This window comes from Malaclemys terrapin, chromosome 23 (genome assembly GCF_027887155.1).
Source record: "Malaclemys terrapin pileata isolate rMalTer1 chromosome 23, rMalTer1.hap1, whole genome shotgun sequence".
In the NCBI taxonomy this organism is placed as follows: domain Eukaryota; kingdom Metazoa; phylum Chordata; order Testudines; family Emydidae; genus Malaclemys; species Malaclemys terrapin.
In genome coordinates this window covers 18973002-18992649 of record NC_071527.1, presented here as the reverse complement: position 1 = coordinate 18992649, position 19648 = coordinate 18973002, and the positions used below count along the sequence as shown (strand labels likewise).

The window sequence follows — 19648 nt, the reverse complement described above, 5'->3', positions numbered from 1 at the left end:
GGTGTAGAGAGTCCACAAAATTCTAGGGACCTAGGCAATGGTGAAGATCACCCAAATGCCCGTAAGTGTCCACCCAAAGGGGCTGGGTCTCCTGATCTAGCTGGTGCCAATGTAACATTGGGTGGAGGAGCAGGAATTGCATCCCTTGGTTGTTGTATCTCTTTGTGTTGTAACCTAGAGATTACTTCATCACAAGCACTAGCTACTGGTGTCACTTGTGACGCCGCATCTTCTAGTCCCTGAACAATCAGTCAGGGCACTTCTCTTCCTCTTCACTATTGGGGCGGACACTAACAGAGGAGAGGATATCTCCTCCCCCTTTGCTCTGCTCATTTCATCCTCTACATTACTAGTCGCCTCCTCTATGATGACACTCAACTCTACCTCCGGTGGTGTCACCCTGGGACTTCCTTTTTCTGTCTGCAGATTGCTAGTCACTTCCGCACTACCAACTTCCTCTCCTGACTCTCCCAGAGCTCCTGAGACTCCGCTCCTAAAGGTACCGTATCAGCCTGAACTAACTCGCTCGCCTCCTTCTAGTGATTGGCCCTGCGGGGTTCTCTATCTCCGTCGGTTCCACCATGCCAATAGGGATGGGAACCAACCGATTCTTTGACTTCCTCTAACACTTCTGCTATTGCTTCCAACAGCTGACCTCGGTCTGATTTATATCCGCCCAGCGATTTTAATCTGGCAGCCGCTCGCTCCTGCCAACAACGTGCTTCTTCTCCTGCTTCCTGTACCTGGTATCTAGACCGGTCTAATGTTTTCTCTAACTCCTGCTTCTTTTGGAAAAGTATTGACCGCTCCTCTGAACTACATGTAGCCGATTTGTTAAATGCTGAACAACCTTCCTCCCTCATCCAAAGTTTGCTGGGCTTTTCTGAGTAACTCGAATTTTGTATTCAATTCCTTTCCCAGCGAACTACAAGCCACGAGCAGACATTCAAGAGCGATTTCCTTTACCAGTTTAGCCATTTTTTTCTGCTCTGTTTCTACGTCAAACACCTCGCTCACAAAAACCCCACGGGTTACAATGCTCAGAGATCATCTCGCTATTCCTCAGCTGTTCTAAACCTTCTCCATGTTCCTGAATGTCTTTTCTGGCAAAGTTTTCTAAAGCCAGACTGCGGGTAACTCTACTTGTGCTCTTGCTCCACTCACCTTAACACATAACATAGAACTCATTTCAATTCTAGAACTTCACTATTCACTAGCCTATATGATAAACTATGTAATTGAACCCTCTGCTGGTCTTTACTCTGAAACTGAAGGCTCCCTTCACAGAAACCACAGGAAACAACACTTCAAACTGGTTTTTACATTTAGTTCAAAAAGTCCCAAGTAGACGATAGAGGTGGGGGGGCGCGTTCCCCTCTCTTCCCTCGGTGGCTCGTAGCTGATCGAGAGGCCTCTTTTCCCCTGTCGGGATCTGCCAAACAGCTGGGGGAAACTGAGGCAGACAGATCAGAGGTGCAGCCTGGGAGAGTTGAGGGGACTGAAATAAGGTAGCTCGAACTGTACAAGTTCTGAGTTACTGCGGCCTCTTGGCGGCAATTAATACATAGATTTATCAATTCCCCCGCCACCAGTAGCGTGGGTTTTCAGGCCCAATGCTACTGCGGTATCATTCGTTATAACTTCAGCCTTCAACAAAGCCCCTTAAACGCACATATCACTTTAAATAATAACAACTGTTACTCTTTATCTTGCAAGACTAAATTCAAAACCTCTAAGCTAAAACTCTAGTCAAACCACAGCACAGAACAGGAAATACTGGGAACGCTGCCAAGAAGCAGTCACAGAAAATCACCTTCCTGTGCTCTGAAGAGCGAGTAAGACACAGAATCTTCCTCTCTAACTCTTTACTTATGCCTCAGGTCAGATTCTCAGGGGTCTAAAGATGCCTGGAATCCCGGAAAATCCCTGTCAGACGCCTCGACAGAAGCTGCCGCCGAATTGCCGCCGCCGCGGAAAGGCGCGTGCCGCTCTAACGGCACCCGGACTGCCCCTGCCGTCCGCGGCGGCAATTCGGCGCGCTGCTTGGGGCGGCAAAAACAGTAGAGCCGGCCCTGGCCAGAACCCCACACCCAGGCAGCATGGGTGGGTTACACGAGCTCGTAAAACTCCGTCCTCCTCCTCAATGTGACGCGAGATGAGCCTGATTCCTTGCTTCCCCCCACCTCCCCGGGTTAGAAATTACATCGACTGGGTTTAATCAGGAACAAAACAAATGTATTAACGACGAGAGCAGATTTTAAGTGGTTCAGGGGGGAGCAGACAGAACAAAGCAGGTCACTAAGCAAATGAAACAAAACCGCAGACTGAGCTTAGCACACACGATAGGTAGGATACAAATTAGAAAATTCGCACCCTGAGTGATAAATAGACGGGCAGAGTCTTAAGGCAGTGTCCCCCTGTCCCCCCGCCCCCAGGCGTTGGCCGTGGCTGGGGCTCAGAGCAGCCGGTTGGTGGAAGCCCCCAGGGCACTGCCCCGGGATGTTTGCTGCAGCCAGAGGTGACCGTGCCACGTGGGCAGACGTCCCCGTGCGGGCTTTCACCGAGCCGCGTGAGCGCCCGTCACTGTCACGCTGCAGCCCCGTGGGCTAGAGCCGCCCCTGGAATTACCCAGGTCCCGACGGGCACGGCCCTGCTGTCACAGCTTCCCCGCTGGGGCGCCCGCGAGAGCTGCAGCAAAGCTGGCTCGGGTACGGCTCCATGTCATGCGGGCGCACCCCGGGCAGGGCAGCCAGAGGCGGGCGTGAGGGATTATATCAATAACGTCACAGGGGGCTAGTGGTCTGAGCGCAGGGCTGGGAGCCAGGACTCCTGGGCTCCGTTGCAGACCAGATACCGGGCTAGATGGGCCCTGGGCTGAGCCGCCCTGGCAGTGCCTGTGCACCATCTCCGCATTCCCAGTGACAGCGACTCAGTCCCCAGAGCCCAGGGCCTAGGCGGGCGCCCCGGCAAGACTCCCATTGACGGCAGTGGGCTTGGACCAGGCCCCACGGGACCGACAGAAAACCCAAGCCCAGCTCCCCCGACTCCTGCTCTCTCTGTCCCTCTCTCCTCAGCCATGGGACCCCAGCGGCTCCAGCATCCCTCTCCCAGGGGCCCCCTGGCCTGGCTGCTGCTTCTCCTGGTGCTGCCGGGTAAGTGCCCCCCCAACCCCCCGCTCAGGCTGCGTGTCCCCAGGGGAATGCTAGTGGGACCAGGCTGGGCTGGGAGCTCCCCACTGGCCCGGCAGTGAGGTGGTGACATCGATTTGTTTTACTCATTGTTAATGAAGGCGCCTTCTTACAGAATCACCAGGAGGGGAGTGGGGCCTAGTGGTTAGAGCAGATTGGGGGGTGGGAGCCAGGACTCCTGGGTTCTCTCCCTGGCTCTGGGAAGGGGGTGGGGTTTGATGTTCTGCTTTCTCAGTTTCACTGGGCTGTATCCCCCAGAGGCGCAGCCACAGTGTGATATGTCCGTTTGCTGTTTCAGGGGCCGCGCAGGGCTCGTTTGAGGTGAGCGTTTTGCCGGAAGCTGCCGTGGTGGGGCACGGAGGGTCCGTCAGGATAAACTGCAGCACCACGTGCCGGGATCCTGGTGCCAGGGGCGGTGTGGAGACCTCGCTCATCAAAACCAATAGTGAAAGTGGACCTGGGTGGGTGGCCTTTCTCCTAACCAATATCACGGAGTGGGTGTCGTCCCCTCAGTGCTACTTCATCTGCGGTGGAAATACGACGGTGGCGGCTGCAAACATCTTCGCTTACCGTAAGTGCCGCTGGCTCCCAGCTGCAGTGGGTCTGGGGGGGCTTTTGTGCCACTGACACTTTCTGGTGCAGGGTGGAGCTAGAGAAAGGGAAAAGTCGCTGGCAGAAACTAGGGTACAAAGCTGTGCTCTGGCCCTAGGGCAGGGGACTGGCTGGCTCCGGGGGCAGAGGATGGGACACGGGCCTTTCCCCTCTGGGGACACTGGCTCCGCTCCATTAAGCCAGGCAGCACCTGCGTGGAGTTACCCCCTGGCAGCCGTTGGGTGGGAGGAGTTGGTGGGCTCAGTCCGGCTCCTGGCAGGGCAGGAATCCACATCCCAACCCCCTGCCCCACTTCGAGCCCCTGCCGGCCGGTCAGCGAGACTGAGCCTGGCTCTCGCCTCCAGCAGGGTCCCCTCCGGGGCAGGGCTCAGCCGGCCTGGGGCGCGGAGATGCACCTGCCAGGCTCTTCCCCCAGCGGCGCCTTTCAGCAGCACCCGGGTCTACGGGATCCAATTAACCGACCTTCGGGTGCTTCCCCCTCTGGCTCCAGGGGCGCCGGAGCGGGTGGTGCTGGAGCCGCTCCCCGAGATGGAGCTGGGCCAGGCCTATAACGTGACGTGCCGGGTTCTGAACGTGGCTCCCGTCACACACCTCACCGTGACCCTCCGGCGGGGGGGACAGACCCTGCACACGGAGACCTTCCAGAACCACACCGGGACCGGACCCGATGACATCACAGTGATCACGGAGATCACCCCTCAGCGATCGGACCACGGGCAGGAGATCACCTGCCACGCAGCCCTGGACCTGCACGGGTCCCACTTCAAAAACAGCTCCTCTGCGGTGGAACTCAAGGTTTATGGTGAGTTCCCACATGCTCCATGCACCAGACACACTGTTCCTCCGTGCACCAGAGACACGCTCCATGTGCCAGACACATGGTTCCGTGCACCAGAGACACAGCTCTGGGCATCAGAGACACGCTTTGTGTGCCAGACACACCACTCCGTGCACCAGAGACACGCTTTGTGTGCCAGACACACCGTTCCATGCACCAGAGACACGCTCCATGCACCAGACACATCGCTCCGTGCACCAGAGACACGTTTTGTGTGCCAGACACACCGCTCCGGGGACCGGGAGCCAGGCCCAGCTGGGGCTGGCTTTCGACACGCAGAACACGGTGAGCGCCCGTGGAGGGGTCACAGCGATTTAAAGGGATGCCACCCATCTCCCATGCCCTACATAGAGGGGGGACGGGTAGTCACATGGCCAAAGTGCTGGGGGTGGGGGTGTAACGGTGCTGCCCATGGGAGCCAGCTGAGGTCACTCAATCAGGGTGAACTGCAAACAGAACGGGGCAGACAGACCCCAAACGCTGGTGGATATTCCAATACTTAGATTTACCAACCAGCACCTAACAGCCTCTGTATTACCTCCCTGGTTACTCAGAGTCCAACCAACGCAGTTCCCATAAAGTGCCCAGCCTCAGGCCTCCGTCCAGACACACCTGTCAGATACGATGATGATTACTAGAAATTTTATCTCATCATATAAAAGAAAAGGTTCTTCCAACCCCAAAGGATCAGCCACATACCCAGGTCCAATGATAACTTAGATCTTACCCAAAATACACACTTAGAGCCAATTCTTATTAACTAAACTAAAATTTATTAAAAAAGAAAAGAGAGAGAGAGAGAGTTGGTTAAAAGATCAATATACAGACAGACTTGAATTCAATTCTTGAGGTTCAGGTACACAGCAGAGACGAGTTTGTAGTTGCCAAAAGTCTCTTTTGAAATAGTCCATAGGTTATAGTCCAATGTCCATATTCAGGGTGGCTCCAGTCAGTGACTGGGGATCTCAATCCTTGTGGCTCAGGGTTTCCCCCTCTTGAAACCCAAAGCAGATCTGAGATGAAGCAGGATCGTGTCCCAGGGTTTTTATACATTTCCAGCAGCCTTTTGGCCTGAGAAAACAATAGGCTTAACTCTCCTTCTCCCAAACATCCTGGCAATTAGCACAGGGTCATTTACCCATTAACAGTTCAGATCCAGGTTACCACAACCTTCAAAGAGACATAGAAACAATAATACTATTTCACTCAAGCATCTTCCTAAATGTTAATATTCCTTTTTTGATCTTTGAATTTAAAACTATAGCAATAGACAAGACTTGTTTGCTTACATCACAAACTCTGAGCAAACACCTCCCCTTCTACCTCTAACAATGCAGACTTGCATTTCACAGCTCTATTCATTTACAGATCTTCCTAACCAGTCTCTAAAGTTCGGCCATGGGTCAGGTCAGTCTGTGAGTTAATTAACTCTTTCTGGCCCTGTCACCTTTCAATGAGATATTATATCACACTCATAACATCACAGGGGGCCAAGGGTACTGTCTGAGCCCAGGGTGGGGCCCCCCGCCCACCCGGGAGAGGGAGGGTCCCTAGGGGTGGGTTGTCTCACCCCCACAGCACAGAGTTTGTGCGGCGTCAGGCTCCTGCTTCCCCTTCGGGGTGACGGTTTCTTCCCCTTTTTCAACCTTCCCCTCCAGGTACCTTGTCCCCTTTGGGGCCTGGCCTAGGGTGACCAGACAGCAAATGTGAAAAATCGGGACGGGGGTGGGGGGTAATAGGAGCCTATATAAGAAAAAGACCCAAAAATCGGGACTGTCCCTATAAAATCGGGACATCTGGTCACCCTAGCCTGGCCTGGCGGGAGCAGAGGAGGGCAGAGCGCTCTCGGGGCTGCTACAGGGCTTTGGTGAGAGCAGGGTGTGGAACGGGGTCAGGAAGGCAGTGATGGGTCCATCAGCTGGGGGCGGGGTATGGGGATGAAGGGAGAAGTGTGTGTGTGCGGTTTGGGGCTGGATAGGAAGATAGCGGGGTGCAGTCTGGGCAGGGGATGGACAGACAGCTGCAGGGGACAGTGGGGAGATAGAGAGACCCGAGATGGGGCTAGAGGACTGGGGTGGGACAGCACGGGGCTGGATAAACAGGTTGGTAGTTAGATCGGGAGCAAACTGCATCTCAGCCCCCGTTGTCGCCGTGTCTCTGGATTTCCTCGCTGGGTCCCAAGGGGCTCCCTTTGCTGATGTTTCCCTCATGCCCCGCGGTGGTTTTTCTCGCCCGCTGCAGATCTCCCAGAGGAGCCATGGCTCCAAACCTCCCGCTATATCGAGGTGGGCGCCAGGCCGCTCGCCCGCTGTGGGGTGGCCGGGGTCTTCCCCGTCGCGGGAGAGGCCCGGTTCACCCTGTCCTTTGGGGGAGAGAGCCTGAACTTCACCGTCACCACGTTGGACAACACGGCCACTGCCCAGGGCGAGGTTTGGTCCCCGTCCCCAGGACAGCACCAGCTGAACTGCACCGTGACTGTGGGGCCCGTGTCCAGATCCGCAGGGCAGAGCGTTCTCGTTTACCGTGAGTGTCTGGGGGGCTCCCGGCCTGCCTGGATTTCGGGGGCTCAGGGGCTCGGCGGGGGACGTCGGCACTGTGGGCCGGGCTGGTGCGGAGGCTGGGCAGACCTCTGTGGGTTCAGCTCCCGCGGGGGCTGCTTTCAGTTCACGTCGGTTCCTCCCCATGGACTTTCCATCTGAGTTTTCAGGCTGAAACTCGCCCCAAGCCCAGAGCAGAACTCAGCCCCCCCGGCCCGATTTCCCACGGGTCCCCCCCGGCACCAGATCCCCTCCCTGCTCCCACGCCCAGTCCTAGCCTGGCCTGGGACTCGTCCCCCGACACCCCTCTGTGGGGCTCTGACCTGGCTCCCCTCCCACACAGGCGCTCCCATGAGCCGGGGTGCTCCCAACAAACCCGTCTGTCATCGCGGCCGAGCGGCTGTGTAGCCCAGGCCAGGGAATTCCTCCCAGTGGCTCCAGAGAGTCAGAGCCGCGCTGGGTTGGAAGGGAGCGGGCAAGGCCACCGAGCCGCCCCCTGCCATGCGGAGACTGGGGTCAGTCTGCCCCTGGCCCGGCCTGCCCCACTAGGGAGAGGCAGGTTCGTACCCTGATGCAGGGCATGAGGAGCGGGCGCTGCCGGAGAACGGAGCCCTCGCCAGCCAGAGCTGGAGGGGAGAGGCCGGGGGAGCCATGGGGATTTCAACCTGCGGGAGGAATTTGGGCCCAGGTACTCAAAGGTACTTAGGTGCCTAACTCCCATGGGATCTGGGCCTAACTCCCTTTGGGGTCTGGGTATTAACTTGAACGGGCCAGGTGTGTCCAGCCCCGAGCTGGCTTCGACCATCTCACCCGCCCGGTCTCGAGCGAAGCGTCCTGCCGGGGAGCCAGTGTGCTCCCCCTCGGACGGGGATCGGCAGCCCGGGCCAAACAGCAGCTCTGTCCTGGTCCTTTGCAGGTTTCCCTGAGCCCGTCCTGGAGGTAACCGAGTCCCGGACCCTCGTTAACAGCAGCGTGACCGTTATGTGCCGTTCTCCTGAGGCCGACCCCCCGGGCGTCCTGCTCCAGCTCAGAGACGCCGAGCGACTCCTGGTCTCCAGCGCCCCTGCCCAGCCCCTTGCGCAGCTCCAGCTGACGGCTGGCGAGGAAGACAACGGGAGGGAGTTCACGTGTGAAGCAACGCCTGTCTCCGGCATCCCCGCCGTGAAACGCACGTCTGCCAGACTCACTGTCCTCTGTGAGTAGAGGGGCCGCGGCTCCGTCTTAGGTGCTGCTCTGGCCCTGGCTCCACCGGCCACGCTCTGCGCTCACCCCCCGGCAGTCAGGAAGCAACGCCCCCTTTTCACAGATGGCAGCTGAGCCCCCCAGAGGCTCAGTGCCTCAGCCAAGGACTCGAACCCCAGGCTCCCGGCCCATCCTCCTGCTCCAGTCCCACAAGCTTTTCTTCCGACGCACTCGGCTGGGACAGCGACTCTCTTGTGCCTGTGTCCCGGGGCAGCCATTCCTGTGCAGCAGCGGCCAGAGAAATGCACTGGGTCATAGACTCATAGACGATCAGGGTTGGCAGGGACCTGAGGAGGTATCTAGTCCAACCCCCTGCTCAAAGCAGGACCAACCCCAACTAAATCACCCCAGCCAGGGCTTTGTCAAGCCGGGCCTTAAAAACCTCCTAAGAAAGGAGATTCCACCACCTCTCTAGGTAACGCATTCCAGTGCTTCACCACCCTCCTAGTGAAATAGTGTTTCCTAATATCCAACCTAAACCTCCCCCACTGCAACTTGAGACCATTACTCCTTGTTCTGTCATCTGGTACCACTGAGAACAGTCTAGATCCATCCTCTTTGGAACCCCCTTTCAGGTAGTTGAAAGCTGTTATCAAATCCCCCCTCATTCTTCTTTTCTGCAGACTAAACAATCCCAGTTCCCTCAGCCTCTCCTCATAAGTCATGTGCTCCAGACCCCTAATCATATTTGTTGCCCTCCGCTGGATTCTCTCCAATTTGTTCACATCCTTTCTGTAGTGTGGGGCCCAAAACTGGACACAGTATTCCAGATGAGGCCTCACCAGTGCTGAATAGAGGGGAACAATCACGTCCCTCGATCTGCTGGCAATGCTCCTACTTATACAGCCCAAAATGCCGTTAGCCTTCTTGGCAACAAGAGCACATTGTCCAGGCCCCCTGTGCTGCCCCAGGGCAAGGCCTGCTGGTGCCAGGCAGGGCAGTGGGGGGAGCCCAGCGAGGAGGCTCCTGTGGCAGGGGAGAGCCGCTGGCCTTGGCAGCAGCCCCGGGGCAGGCAGGAGATGGGGCTACAGGGCCCTGGGCAGCGTAACCAACCGCCCCCTCTCGCTTCCAGACGGGCCCAGGATGGACGACTCCGGCTGCCCCAGGGAGTGGATCTGGAAGGAGGAGACGGAGCAAACCTTCTCCTGCCTGGCCCGGGGGAACCCAGCGCCAGCCGTGGTGTGCACGAAGGACGGGGTGCCCGTCAGCATCGGGGTGCAGCGGCAGGTCAGGAGAGAGGACGCCGGGACCTACCACTGCAAAGCATCCAACGCGCACGGCTCAGCCAGCCGGGATGTGACCGTCCAGGTGGAATGTAAGTGGCCTTTGGTGGGATCCTCCAGCAGGTGACCGGGAGGGTGGCATGCAAAAATGCCAAAGGGGTTTAGGAGCACAGGTTAATGGGTCTCTTTGGTAAAATCCCATTGACTTTCCATGGGATTTAGGAGCCCAAACACCCCCCAAAGCCGCGGGGGCTCAGTACAGGGATCTGGGCTGCCATTCTCTGGCCTGGCGTCCTGCTGGAGGTCAGACTGGCAGGCCCAGTGATCCCATCTGGCTGTTCCATCGGTGTGGCTTGTGCTCCGCAGGCTTGGCCAGGGCACAGCCCCCCGCCCCCAGGCTCAGGGGGTGCATCCAGGCATCACTCCCACCCCAGAGTGAGCAGGGATGGGTCCAGCGTCCTGCAGCCTGGCGGTTTTCAGGTTCATCTCTGTCCCAACTCGTCCTCCTACTAATTATGTGTAATATGACATCGGCCGAGATCAGGGCCCCGTCGCGCTGGGCGCTGCCCAGACCCCGGCCGAGATCAGGGCCCCATTGCGCCGGGTGCTGCCCAGACCCAGCATGAGAGACAGTCCCTGCCCAGAGAGCTCACCATCTAACCAGGCAGAGTGGAAGGGGAAACTGAGGCACTGAGCAGGTGAGGTACTTGCCCAAGGCCAGTGGCTGAGGGGAGTAGAACCCAGGTGTCCTGAGTCCCAGCCCACTGCCCACTGCCCACCCCACGAGGCTGAACCAGCTCTTAGTCCTTCTCAACCTCGCTCCTTCTTTAACAGATCTCAACATCCTGGGTTTGGCACTGGGGCTCGTAGGTGCGTTGGCTGCTCTGACCGGACTAGGCGTGGGGGGCTACATGTACTACCGCTCCACGAGAATCCGAAACTACCGGCTCAGACAGCAGCAGGCCAAGCAGGCCGAGCAGGGCAAGCCGGCCGAACAGATGAGCCTGAACGGGGCCACACAGAACACACCTGATCTGGAGCACAGCGTCTAGGCCTGGAGTGCAGGACCCGGAGCCCTGGGGCTCCTCACTGCTGCTTTACCCCTTCGCCCCCGGGGAGCCCCCGTTAACCCTCGGGATGCTGGGCAATGCCAAGAGCCTGGGGGTTCATAGCCTCTGCCCGGGGCCCTCCCATGCGCACACCAGCTGCTCTCCGGAGAGCAAGGATCAGAGGGAGGGAGGCCTCCGGAGCGGGGCAGACACCCCCAGGACGTCCAGGGCTGGAATCTCCCGTGTCCTTGGCCGGAGGGACGTCTGGCTGCAGCTGAGCTCTGCCCCGCTGGGGAAGCAGGTGGCTGGGAGACCCCAGGCCCAGCAGGAAACGCCTGTAACACTAAAGTCGGAACAGTTGTGCCGGGAGGGGAACGGCGTTAACGGCCGCCTCTAACCACTTCTCCTAGCGATGGGGAAGGTGCCTCTGAGCCGCACACCAGCTCTGCCCCAGCTGGGGAGGCGGCCGCCCGGGGCACGTGCGACGGACCCACAGGATCACTGTGAAAACGGTTTGACACTAACCAGAGGGGCTTTGGGATCACCGGGTCTGTGCAACGGAGACGGACCGTGGGGTCTGTTACTCGGATCAGCTGAATCGCAAGACGCTACGTCCCCCCTCCACCGTATCCCCAGCCATGGAGCGGACTCAGGGATACCAGGTCTCCCCCGCCTGTGGGGCTGAGCTGGGCGCGGCGTGGCAGGGACCAGGGTCTGAGCTCCACGGCCCGGTATGGGCGGGGAGGTCAATGACGTTAATAACTGGAGGCGAAAGCCCCCAGTACGAACTGGGCCTGTTCTTACTGTGGTGTGTGAATGCTGACAGGGGAGTGTGGCTAGGATAGTCTGCATTGGGGGATGGGAGTCTGCCCGAGGGCGAATACCTGGGCGTGTAGCATGGGAGCCCAGGAAGGGGTTGGAGGCCAGGTGACACCTTGGCCCGGGAAACTGAACAAAGGCTGTGGGAGGGGTCGCTGAAGGGAGAGGGCTGGAAGCGGGCTGGAGAGATGGCTGGAAGGCAGAGATGGCTCTGACCCCCCAAAGGGGGGTGGGCTGGGATGCCCTGGGACCCCAAGCTGGACCTAACTGAGGGGGTCCTGTTGTCTGTGCCGGCAAGACCTGTCTTGGACTGTATTCCTGTCATCCAAATAAACCTTCTGCTTTACTGGCTGGCTGAGAGTCATGGTGAATCGCAGGAAGCCGGGGGTGCAGGGCCCTGAGTCCCCCAATACTCCGTGACAACTGGTGGCAGCGGTGGGATCTACTGCACCCCGTGGACGGCGCTTCCTGCAGTAAGTGACTGGGGAGCAGTAAAACGAAGGGGGATTGACGGGGACCAGGCGTGCTGAAGAGTGAGAGAGAGACGGTTATTACCCCTGGGAGTGTGTGACCAGCGAGAAGGACTTTTGCAGTAACAGGGTCCCCCGGGGGGATCGCAGCGAGTGGTCCCAGGGGCGGAGGAGTCTGCAGCTCGACCCTGGCAGAGAGGTGGTGACCTCGAGAAGGGCTGGCACACTAGGGGTCCCCCTGGGAACTGTGGGGAGCTGTGAGCACACAGGCCGGTGAGTGGCCAGCAGGAAGATGTATGCCAAGCGGCTTAAGAGCGACCTGGTGGAGCTGTGCAAGCAGAGGGGGCTGCGCATTGGGAGGCTCACCAAAGAACAGCTCATTGCCCGGCTGGAGGCGGAAGATCGCGCGAATGAACTGATCCCTGTCTCTCAGGGAAGCAGCCTGGCAAATGCAGCACAGGCACCAGTGTCTGTCCCAGCTGGGAGTGGTCAGCCGGCTGCTGAGGGCTTCCCGAGACCCCTCCTTCCTATGCCTAGGGGAAGGGTGGGGAGGAGCCCAGCAAGTACCGAGGGCGCCGTGACCCCCCCGGCCAGCAGGGGATCCCCCCGGCGAAGCTCGCCGGCCAGCAGAGGATCCTCCCGGCGGCGTTCGGCATCTGGGGAGCGGAATTGGCTGGAATGGGAGAAAGAGCTAAAACTGAGAGAGCTGGAGGATCGTGAACAACAGAGACAGCATGAAGAGAGACAGAGACAGCATGAAGAGAGACAGCATCAGCGTGAAGAGAGACAGCGTCAGCATGAACGGGAGGAGAATGAGAGACAGCGTCAGCATGAACTGGAACTGGCGAGACTGAAGGGCAGCGAACCCCCGGCTGCGGTGAGTGAGGGGGGACCCAGGACTGCACGGAGCTTTGATAAGTGCATCCTGGCCCCACACAAGGAGGGGGAGGACATGGATGACTTCCTGGAGGCCTTTGAGACGGCCTGCGAGCTGCACCGGGTTGATCCCGCGGACAGACTCCCGGTCCTTACCCCCTTACTGGACCCCAAAGCCGTGGCATTGTACCGCCAACTGGAAGAGGCAGAGAAAGGGGACTACGAACTATTCAAAAAGGCCCTGCTACGTGAGTTTGGGCTGACTCCTGAGATGTACCGGGAAAGGTTCCGGAGTCAGGATAAAACCCCTGAGATCTCATATCTGCAACTAGCCGTCCGCATGGAAAGATATGCCAGCAAGTGGGCTGATGGGACCCAGACGAAGGAGGACCTGATTAAACTGCTGGTACTGGAGCAACTATATGAGCGGTGCCCATCCGACCTGAGGCTGTGGTTGGTGGACAGAAAGCCAGAGAACCCGCGACACGCAGGGCAGCTGGCTGATGAGTTTGTAAAGAGCCGGTCAGGGGGTGGCAGGGAGGAGCCCCAAAGGAACAGGCCCGCCGCGATGCAGAGAGAGAGTCACCCTGGGACCTCCCAAAGGGGGAATATGGGGAATCCCCTCTCACAGGAAATGCCCAGCGTCAGGGACAGACTGAGCAGACCGAACCCGCACCGGGTTAACTTGGTAGAGGCCCAGACAGACGAGGGGCAGGCTTCTCACGCAAGAGGGGCTGGCAGCTTATCAACTGCTCAAGAGAGAGAAGGGCCCCAGGCCAGCTCCTCTAGGGGGCTGGATGCTCCAGACTCAGGGTTTTTGGTTTATACGGTGGGCGAGGGGCTGTCCCTCCGGAGAGAGTACCTTGTTCCCCTGGAGGTGGATGGGAGGAAGGTCAATGGATACTGGGATACGGGCGCAGAGGTGACGCTGGCCCGGCCCGAGGTGGTGGCCCCAGATCAGGTGGTGCCCAACTCCTACCTGACCCTGACGGGGGTGGGCGGAACACCAGTCAAAGTGCCCGTGGCAAGGGTACACCTGAAGTGGGGGGCCAAGGAGGGCCCCAAGGATGTGGGGGTACACCCGTATTTGCCCACTGAGGTATTGATGGGGGGGGACCTGGAGAACTGGCCAAGCAACCCCCAGAGGGCACTGGTTGTGACCCGCAGTCAGAGCCGGCGAGGGGCACTGCGCCCTGGCCTTGGGGGGGGTGCCTTGCCTGAGGCGCAGGACCCTAACCTGGTGGGGAGGGAACGCCCAGGGACACGGCTCAGGGAGGCTGCAGCTTCAGACCCAGCGGGCGAGAAAGAGCAGGTGGCCATCCCTGTCCCAGCTGCTGAGTTCCAGGCCGAGTTACAGAGAGATCCCTCCTTGCGGAAGATAAGGGACCTGGCCGACCTCAATGCGGTACAGACCATGGGACGAGGTGGCCGGAAAAGGTTCCTGTGGGAGAAGGGGTTCCTGTACCGAGAATGGGCTCCCCCAGGGAAAATGGAGTCAGGGGGGATCAGGAGGCAGCTGGTGGTACCCCAGAAGTATCGCCGCCAGCTGCTGTGCCGGGCCCATGACATTCCCCTCTCAGGGCACCAGGGAACCTGGCGTACCCAGCAGAGGCTGCTACGGAGCTTTTACTGGCCTGGGGTCTTTGTTACTGTCCGACAGTACTGCAGATCCTGTGACCCCTGTCAGAGGGGGAGGAAGGCCTGGGACAAGGGGAAAACAGCTTTAGGACCCTTGCCCAGCATAGAGGAGCCTTTCCAGAGGGTGGCCAAGGTTAAAAGGGCGGCTCTGAACCAAGAGAGCCCAAAGCACAGACCTCCAGACTGGAGCGCTGGGAGAAGACCACAGCCCAGTTGGAACCCCAGAGGTATGGGGGTGGGGAAAGGGCACAGGCCGCATAAACCTTCCCACATACGAACTCCGAGGGCCATCAAGAACCCCCGACCGAAGGGGGGGCGTGAAACTGGAGGGGCCTGGTGTAATTCTCACCAAGGAATGGGAGGGATGCGGGGGCATCCATGGGAACGGGGTAGGTTCGAACTTCCCCGGGTCACTGGCTAAAGTGACCCTGCTCAGTTCGGTCTCGAAGGGGGGAGATGTGACGAACTGGGACTGTTCTTACTGTGGTCTGTGAATGCTGACAGGGGAGTGTGGCTGGGATAGTCTGCACTGGGGGATGGGAGTCTGCCCGAAGGCGAATACCTGGGCATGTAACATGGGAGCCCAGGAAGGGGTTGGAGGCCAGGTGACACCTTGGCCCGCGAAACTGAACAAAGGCTGTGGGAGGGGTCGCTGAAGGGAGAGGGCTGGAAGCGGGCTGGAGAGATGGCTGGAAGGCAGAGATGGCTCTGACCCCCCAAACGGGGGTGGGCTGGGATGCCCTGGGACCCCAAGCTGGACCTAACTGAGGGGGGCCCTGTTGTCTGTGCCTGCAAGACCTGTCTTGGACTGTATTCCTGTCATTCAAATAAACCTTCTGCTTTACTGGCTGGCTGAGAGTCATGGTGAATCGCAGGAAGCCGGGGGTGCAGGGCCCTGAGTCCCCCAATACTCCGTGACAGGGGTCTGTTACTCGGATCAGCTGAATCGCAAGACCCTATGTCCCCCCTTCACCGTATCCCCAGCCATGGAGCGGACTCAGGGATACCAGGTCTCCCCCGCCTGTGGGGCTGAGCTGGGAGCGGCATGGCAGGGACCAGGGTCTGCGCTCCACGGCCCGGTACGGGGGCAGGGAGGTCAATGACGTTAATAACTGGAAGCGAAAGCCCCCAGTCTGTGTGAAGAGAGCGTAAGGGAGAGACTCGGGCAGGGGGCCAAGGGAACTGTTCGTATGTTACAGGCAAACGGTGGCAAATTCCCCTTCGGGACTTTTCCGACCCCGCGGGGGGCTGGGGAGCAGCTGGCCCCGGAGGCGTCAGAGTTAAAGGGCCGGTGTCATTTGCAGAGCGTGTCTCGGGGCCGGGATTGCCAGCAGAGCCCGGCGCGTTGGGGGGGCACCAAGGAGCTCTCTGGCCAAGCCGGCTGTTCTCGGGGCGCCTCGCTGGGGGCTGGCTCTGGGGAATTCCCCCCCCCAAGGGAGGGGGTGTGACAAAGTGGGACCGTTCTTAATGTTTCCTCTGAATACTGGGTGGGTGCCTCAGTTTCTGTCGCCTGGCACCTAATGGCCGGGGCCCTTCCCCCCTGCACGGGGATGCTAAAGGTGTTGGAGAACAAAGCGATCAGGTGACCTCCTGACCTGGGAAAGAGACTAAGCCCAGAGGAGGAGGGGCTGGAGGGGGTTTCAGTTTGGGGCTGGCTGGGGACGTGGAGTCAGGGCAGACATGGGTGTCTGGCTTGCTGGGCCCCAGAATGGACCCGGCCGAGGGGTCCCGTTCGCTGGACCTACAAGCTCTGTTTTAGACCGTGTTCCTGTCATCTAATAAACCTCTGTGTTACTGGCTGGCTGAGAGTCACGTCTGACTGCGAAGTGGGGGGTGCAGGACCCTCTGGCTTCCCCAGGACCCCGCCGGGGCGGACACGCTGTGGGAAGCGCACGGAGGGGCATATGCTGAATGCTCCAAGGTCAGACCCAGGAGGTGAAGCCGTGTGAGCTTCTTGCCCTGAAGACGGTCTGCTCCAAGGGAGAGGAGGCTCCCCAGAGTCCTGACTGGCTTTGTGAGGAGCAGTTCCAGAGCATCGCCTGGGGACTCCTTGACAGGAGGCTGAGGCCCTGGGACTGTCCAGCCTTTCAGCACGTGTGACGAAGTGGGGGGTTTTCTTGTTTTCTGTGGGGTTTCAATGGTTTGCATGCGGAGGGGGTGGGACTCAGTTTCCCTGGGTGTTACTGGTTTAACGAGGGGAGGGGAGAGGAAGTTTGTTGTTACAGAGGACCGGAGAGAGGACTTGGGGACCCAGCCAGTGACTGGGGACCTGACAACGCAGAGACCCAGCTCAGGAGTTGCAGCCGGTTCTGGCCGGTGGATGGACAATGGGCTGCAGAGTGAAGACCCAGTGACCTGACCAGCCGGTTCCAGCCAGAGGACAGAAGCGAGGAGAGGAGGCCCCGGTTTACGACCCTGTTTACCTGGAGAGAAGACAATGGACAGAGGAGGGGCATGGGGCCGGTGATCTCAGATGCCCAGCTGGGAGCAGGGGGGCTCTGGGCTGGAGAGGGGAGCAGGCAGAGCCCACCTGGATGTAGGGGAGACTGGGATGTGCTGGGCTGAGGGAGGCCAGGCCTGAGGCCCTGAGAGTTTCCAGTGCTGTGTTCAACTCTCAATGAACCCTCCTGTTTTATGCTGGCTGAGAGTCACTCTGGGCTAGAGAACAGGGTGGCGTCAACCCCTTCGGGGGTGGAGGCCCGGGGGGTCCAGAGCGAGTGGACTCCCTGCGGGGGCCCATGGCAGAGACAGACGTGCTAACGCTCAGAGAGGTGCGGCTCCAGGAGGTGGAGGGGCCTGACCCCGAGAGAGAGTGGACCCCAGAGAAGGGCTGTCGTACTGAAAGGGGCACCCCCCACGGACCGCACGGGGCCAAGAGTGGGCACGATCTGTGAGTCCGTGACAGCATGTCACCCCTGTGCTGAGCCCAGCAGGTCAGGCCCGGGGCAGAGAACAGGAGCGACCAGCCCTGGAGATCTGCCATGCAGGGAACTGATCAGGGGCCCTGTGCTGGGGTGATCCAGGCCCCACGCTGCAGAGGAAGATGGAAAAGCCCCCAGGGTTCCCGCCACGCTGCCCTGGGGGGAAATTCCCTCCCTAGCCCCACTCTGACTGCTCCGTCCCCTCTCCCTCCCTCCCCGTACACATCCCTCCACCCACCCTCCTACACCCCCATCCCCATACACACCCCACTCCCTTCTCTGAGCCGGGGAGAGAATCCAGGAGTCCTGGCTCCCAGCCCCCCTGCTCTAACCACCAGACGCCACTCCCCTCCCAGAGCCAGGGAAGGAACCCAGGAGTCCTGGCTCCCAGCCCCCCTGCTCTAACCACCAGCCCCCACGCCCCTCCCAGGGCCGGGAGAGAACCCAGGACCTTACCCCCAACGACGGTGGTGCTGGCTGGAATGGCGGAATGAGGGCGCAGCCCGGGAGGAGGGTGTGCGGAGCGTCTGCTGGGTGAGATAAGGGGACGTCCCAGGGAGCCTCAGCCGGATGACTGCCCTGGGCGCGGAGCTACCTCGCCGTCCCTCGCGCCCGCCTCTGGCTGCCCTGCCCGGGGTGCGCCCACATGACACGGAGCCGTACCCGAGCCAGCTTTGCTGCAGCTCTCGCGGGCGCCCCAGCGGGGAAGCCGTGGTAGCAGGGCCGTGCCCGTCGGGACCTGGGTAATTCCAGGGGCGGCTCTAGCCCACGGGGCTGCAGCGTGACAGTGACGGGCGCTCACGTGGCTCGGTGAAAGCCCGCACGGGGACGTCTGCCCACGCGGCACGGGCACGTCTGGCTGCAGCAAACATCCCGGGGCAGTGCCCTGGGGGCTTCCACCAACTGGCTGCTCTGAGCCCCAGCCACGGCCAACGCCTGGGGGCGGGGGACACACCGGGGTTGGCATTATGCTCCCCAGACCGAGTCTCCCCAACTCCCCCCGAGTTCTGACCGACCAGACACTCAGACCATCGCCCTCTGGGTCGTCCCTCCGACGCGTGAAACCAGCCCCCCGTTACCAGCTCACTCCGGCCCCCCAGTGTGTGCCCCAGAGCCCTGCCCGGGGTAAAACCAACCCAAACGTTGGTTACTCGCCGAGCCAGAGCCAGCGCCAAGCCAGCGAGGGGGAGCCACACAGGCCGGTGACAGAGACTAACCCCCCCTATCCTCCCCCCGCCCCGCGGGCTCTACCCCTCCAGCGCGGATAAAAGCCCTTTTCTAAGACAAGTTACCCAGGGCCTTGGAGCAGCTCCCAGCCTGGCCCCTGCTGTGGGGGGCTCCGGCCTTCACGGCCAGCTGGGCCCCCAGGTTCTGGGCCATCAGCCTTTGCTCCAAGCGGCTCTGTAAAAGGCTGGTTCTCGGAGCACGCTGGCTCCTGGCGCTGCAGAGGGGGGACCGTCTGTGACGTTACAGCCCATATTCTTCATCGCGATATGGTTATGATTTGAATAAGGCACAACTAAGCTATTCTTTATGCAGGATGGGTCTGGTGAGATGTCATGTCGCGAGGGACGGCGAGGTTACTCCGCGCCCAGGGCAGTCAGCCGGCTGAGGGCTCCCTGACACGTCTGTCACGGAGTCCCCGGGTGATGCTCTGGAACTGCTCCCCACAAAGCCAGTCAGGCCTTTGGGGAGCCTCCTCTCCCTCGGAGCAGACTGTCTTCAGGGCAAGAAGCTCACACGGCTTCACCTCCTGGGTCTCTCCTGGGAGCATTCAGCATCGGCCCCTCCGTGCACTTCCCACAGCGAGTCCGCCCTGGCGGGGTCCTGGGGAAGCCAGAGGGTCCTGCACCCCCACTTCGCAGTCAGACGTGACTCTTAGCCAGCCAGTAACACAGAGGTTTATTAGATGACAGGAACATGGTCTAAAACAGAGCTTGTAGGTCCAGAGAACAGGACCCCTCAGCCGGGTCCATTTTGGGGGGCAGTGAGCCAGACACCCACATCTGCACTTCACTCCTTGTCCCCAGCCAGCTCCAAACTGACTTCCCCTCCCATCCCTCCTCCTCTGGGCTTTGTCTTTTTCCCAGGTCAGGAGGTCACCTGATTCCTCTGTTCTCCAACACCTTTAGCTATCACCTTGCAGGGGAGGGGCCCCGGCCATTAGTTGCCAGGAGACAGAGTGTTGGCCACCTAGGTACACCAGCCCTTTGCTCTGCAACAATCACACCCCCT

At 59.9% G+C, this 19648-nt stretch overlaps 1 protein-coding gene across 1 annotated transcript in view; it reads left to right on the top strand.

Annotated features, from left to right (window-relative positions):
• LOC128828387 (intercellular adhesion molecule 5-like) overlaps positions 1 to 11854 on the top strand; it is a 33579-nt gene extending 21725 nt beyond the window's left edge. The window contains exons 7-10 of the mRNA XM_054013046.1: positions 6880 to 7161; positions 8092 to 8370; positions 9490 to 9732; positions 10475 to 11854. Of these exons, the coding sequence (XP_053869021.1) occupies positions 6880 to 7161; positions 8092 to 8370; positions 9490 to 9732; positions 10475 to 10692 (1022 nt within the window). The 3' untranslated portion in view covers positions 10693 to 11854. The remainder of the gene's footprint in view (positions 1 to 6879; positions 7162 to 8091; positions 8371 to 9489; positions 9733 to 10474) is intronic.
• Positions 11855 to 19648: the final 7794 nt, after the last annotated feature.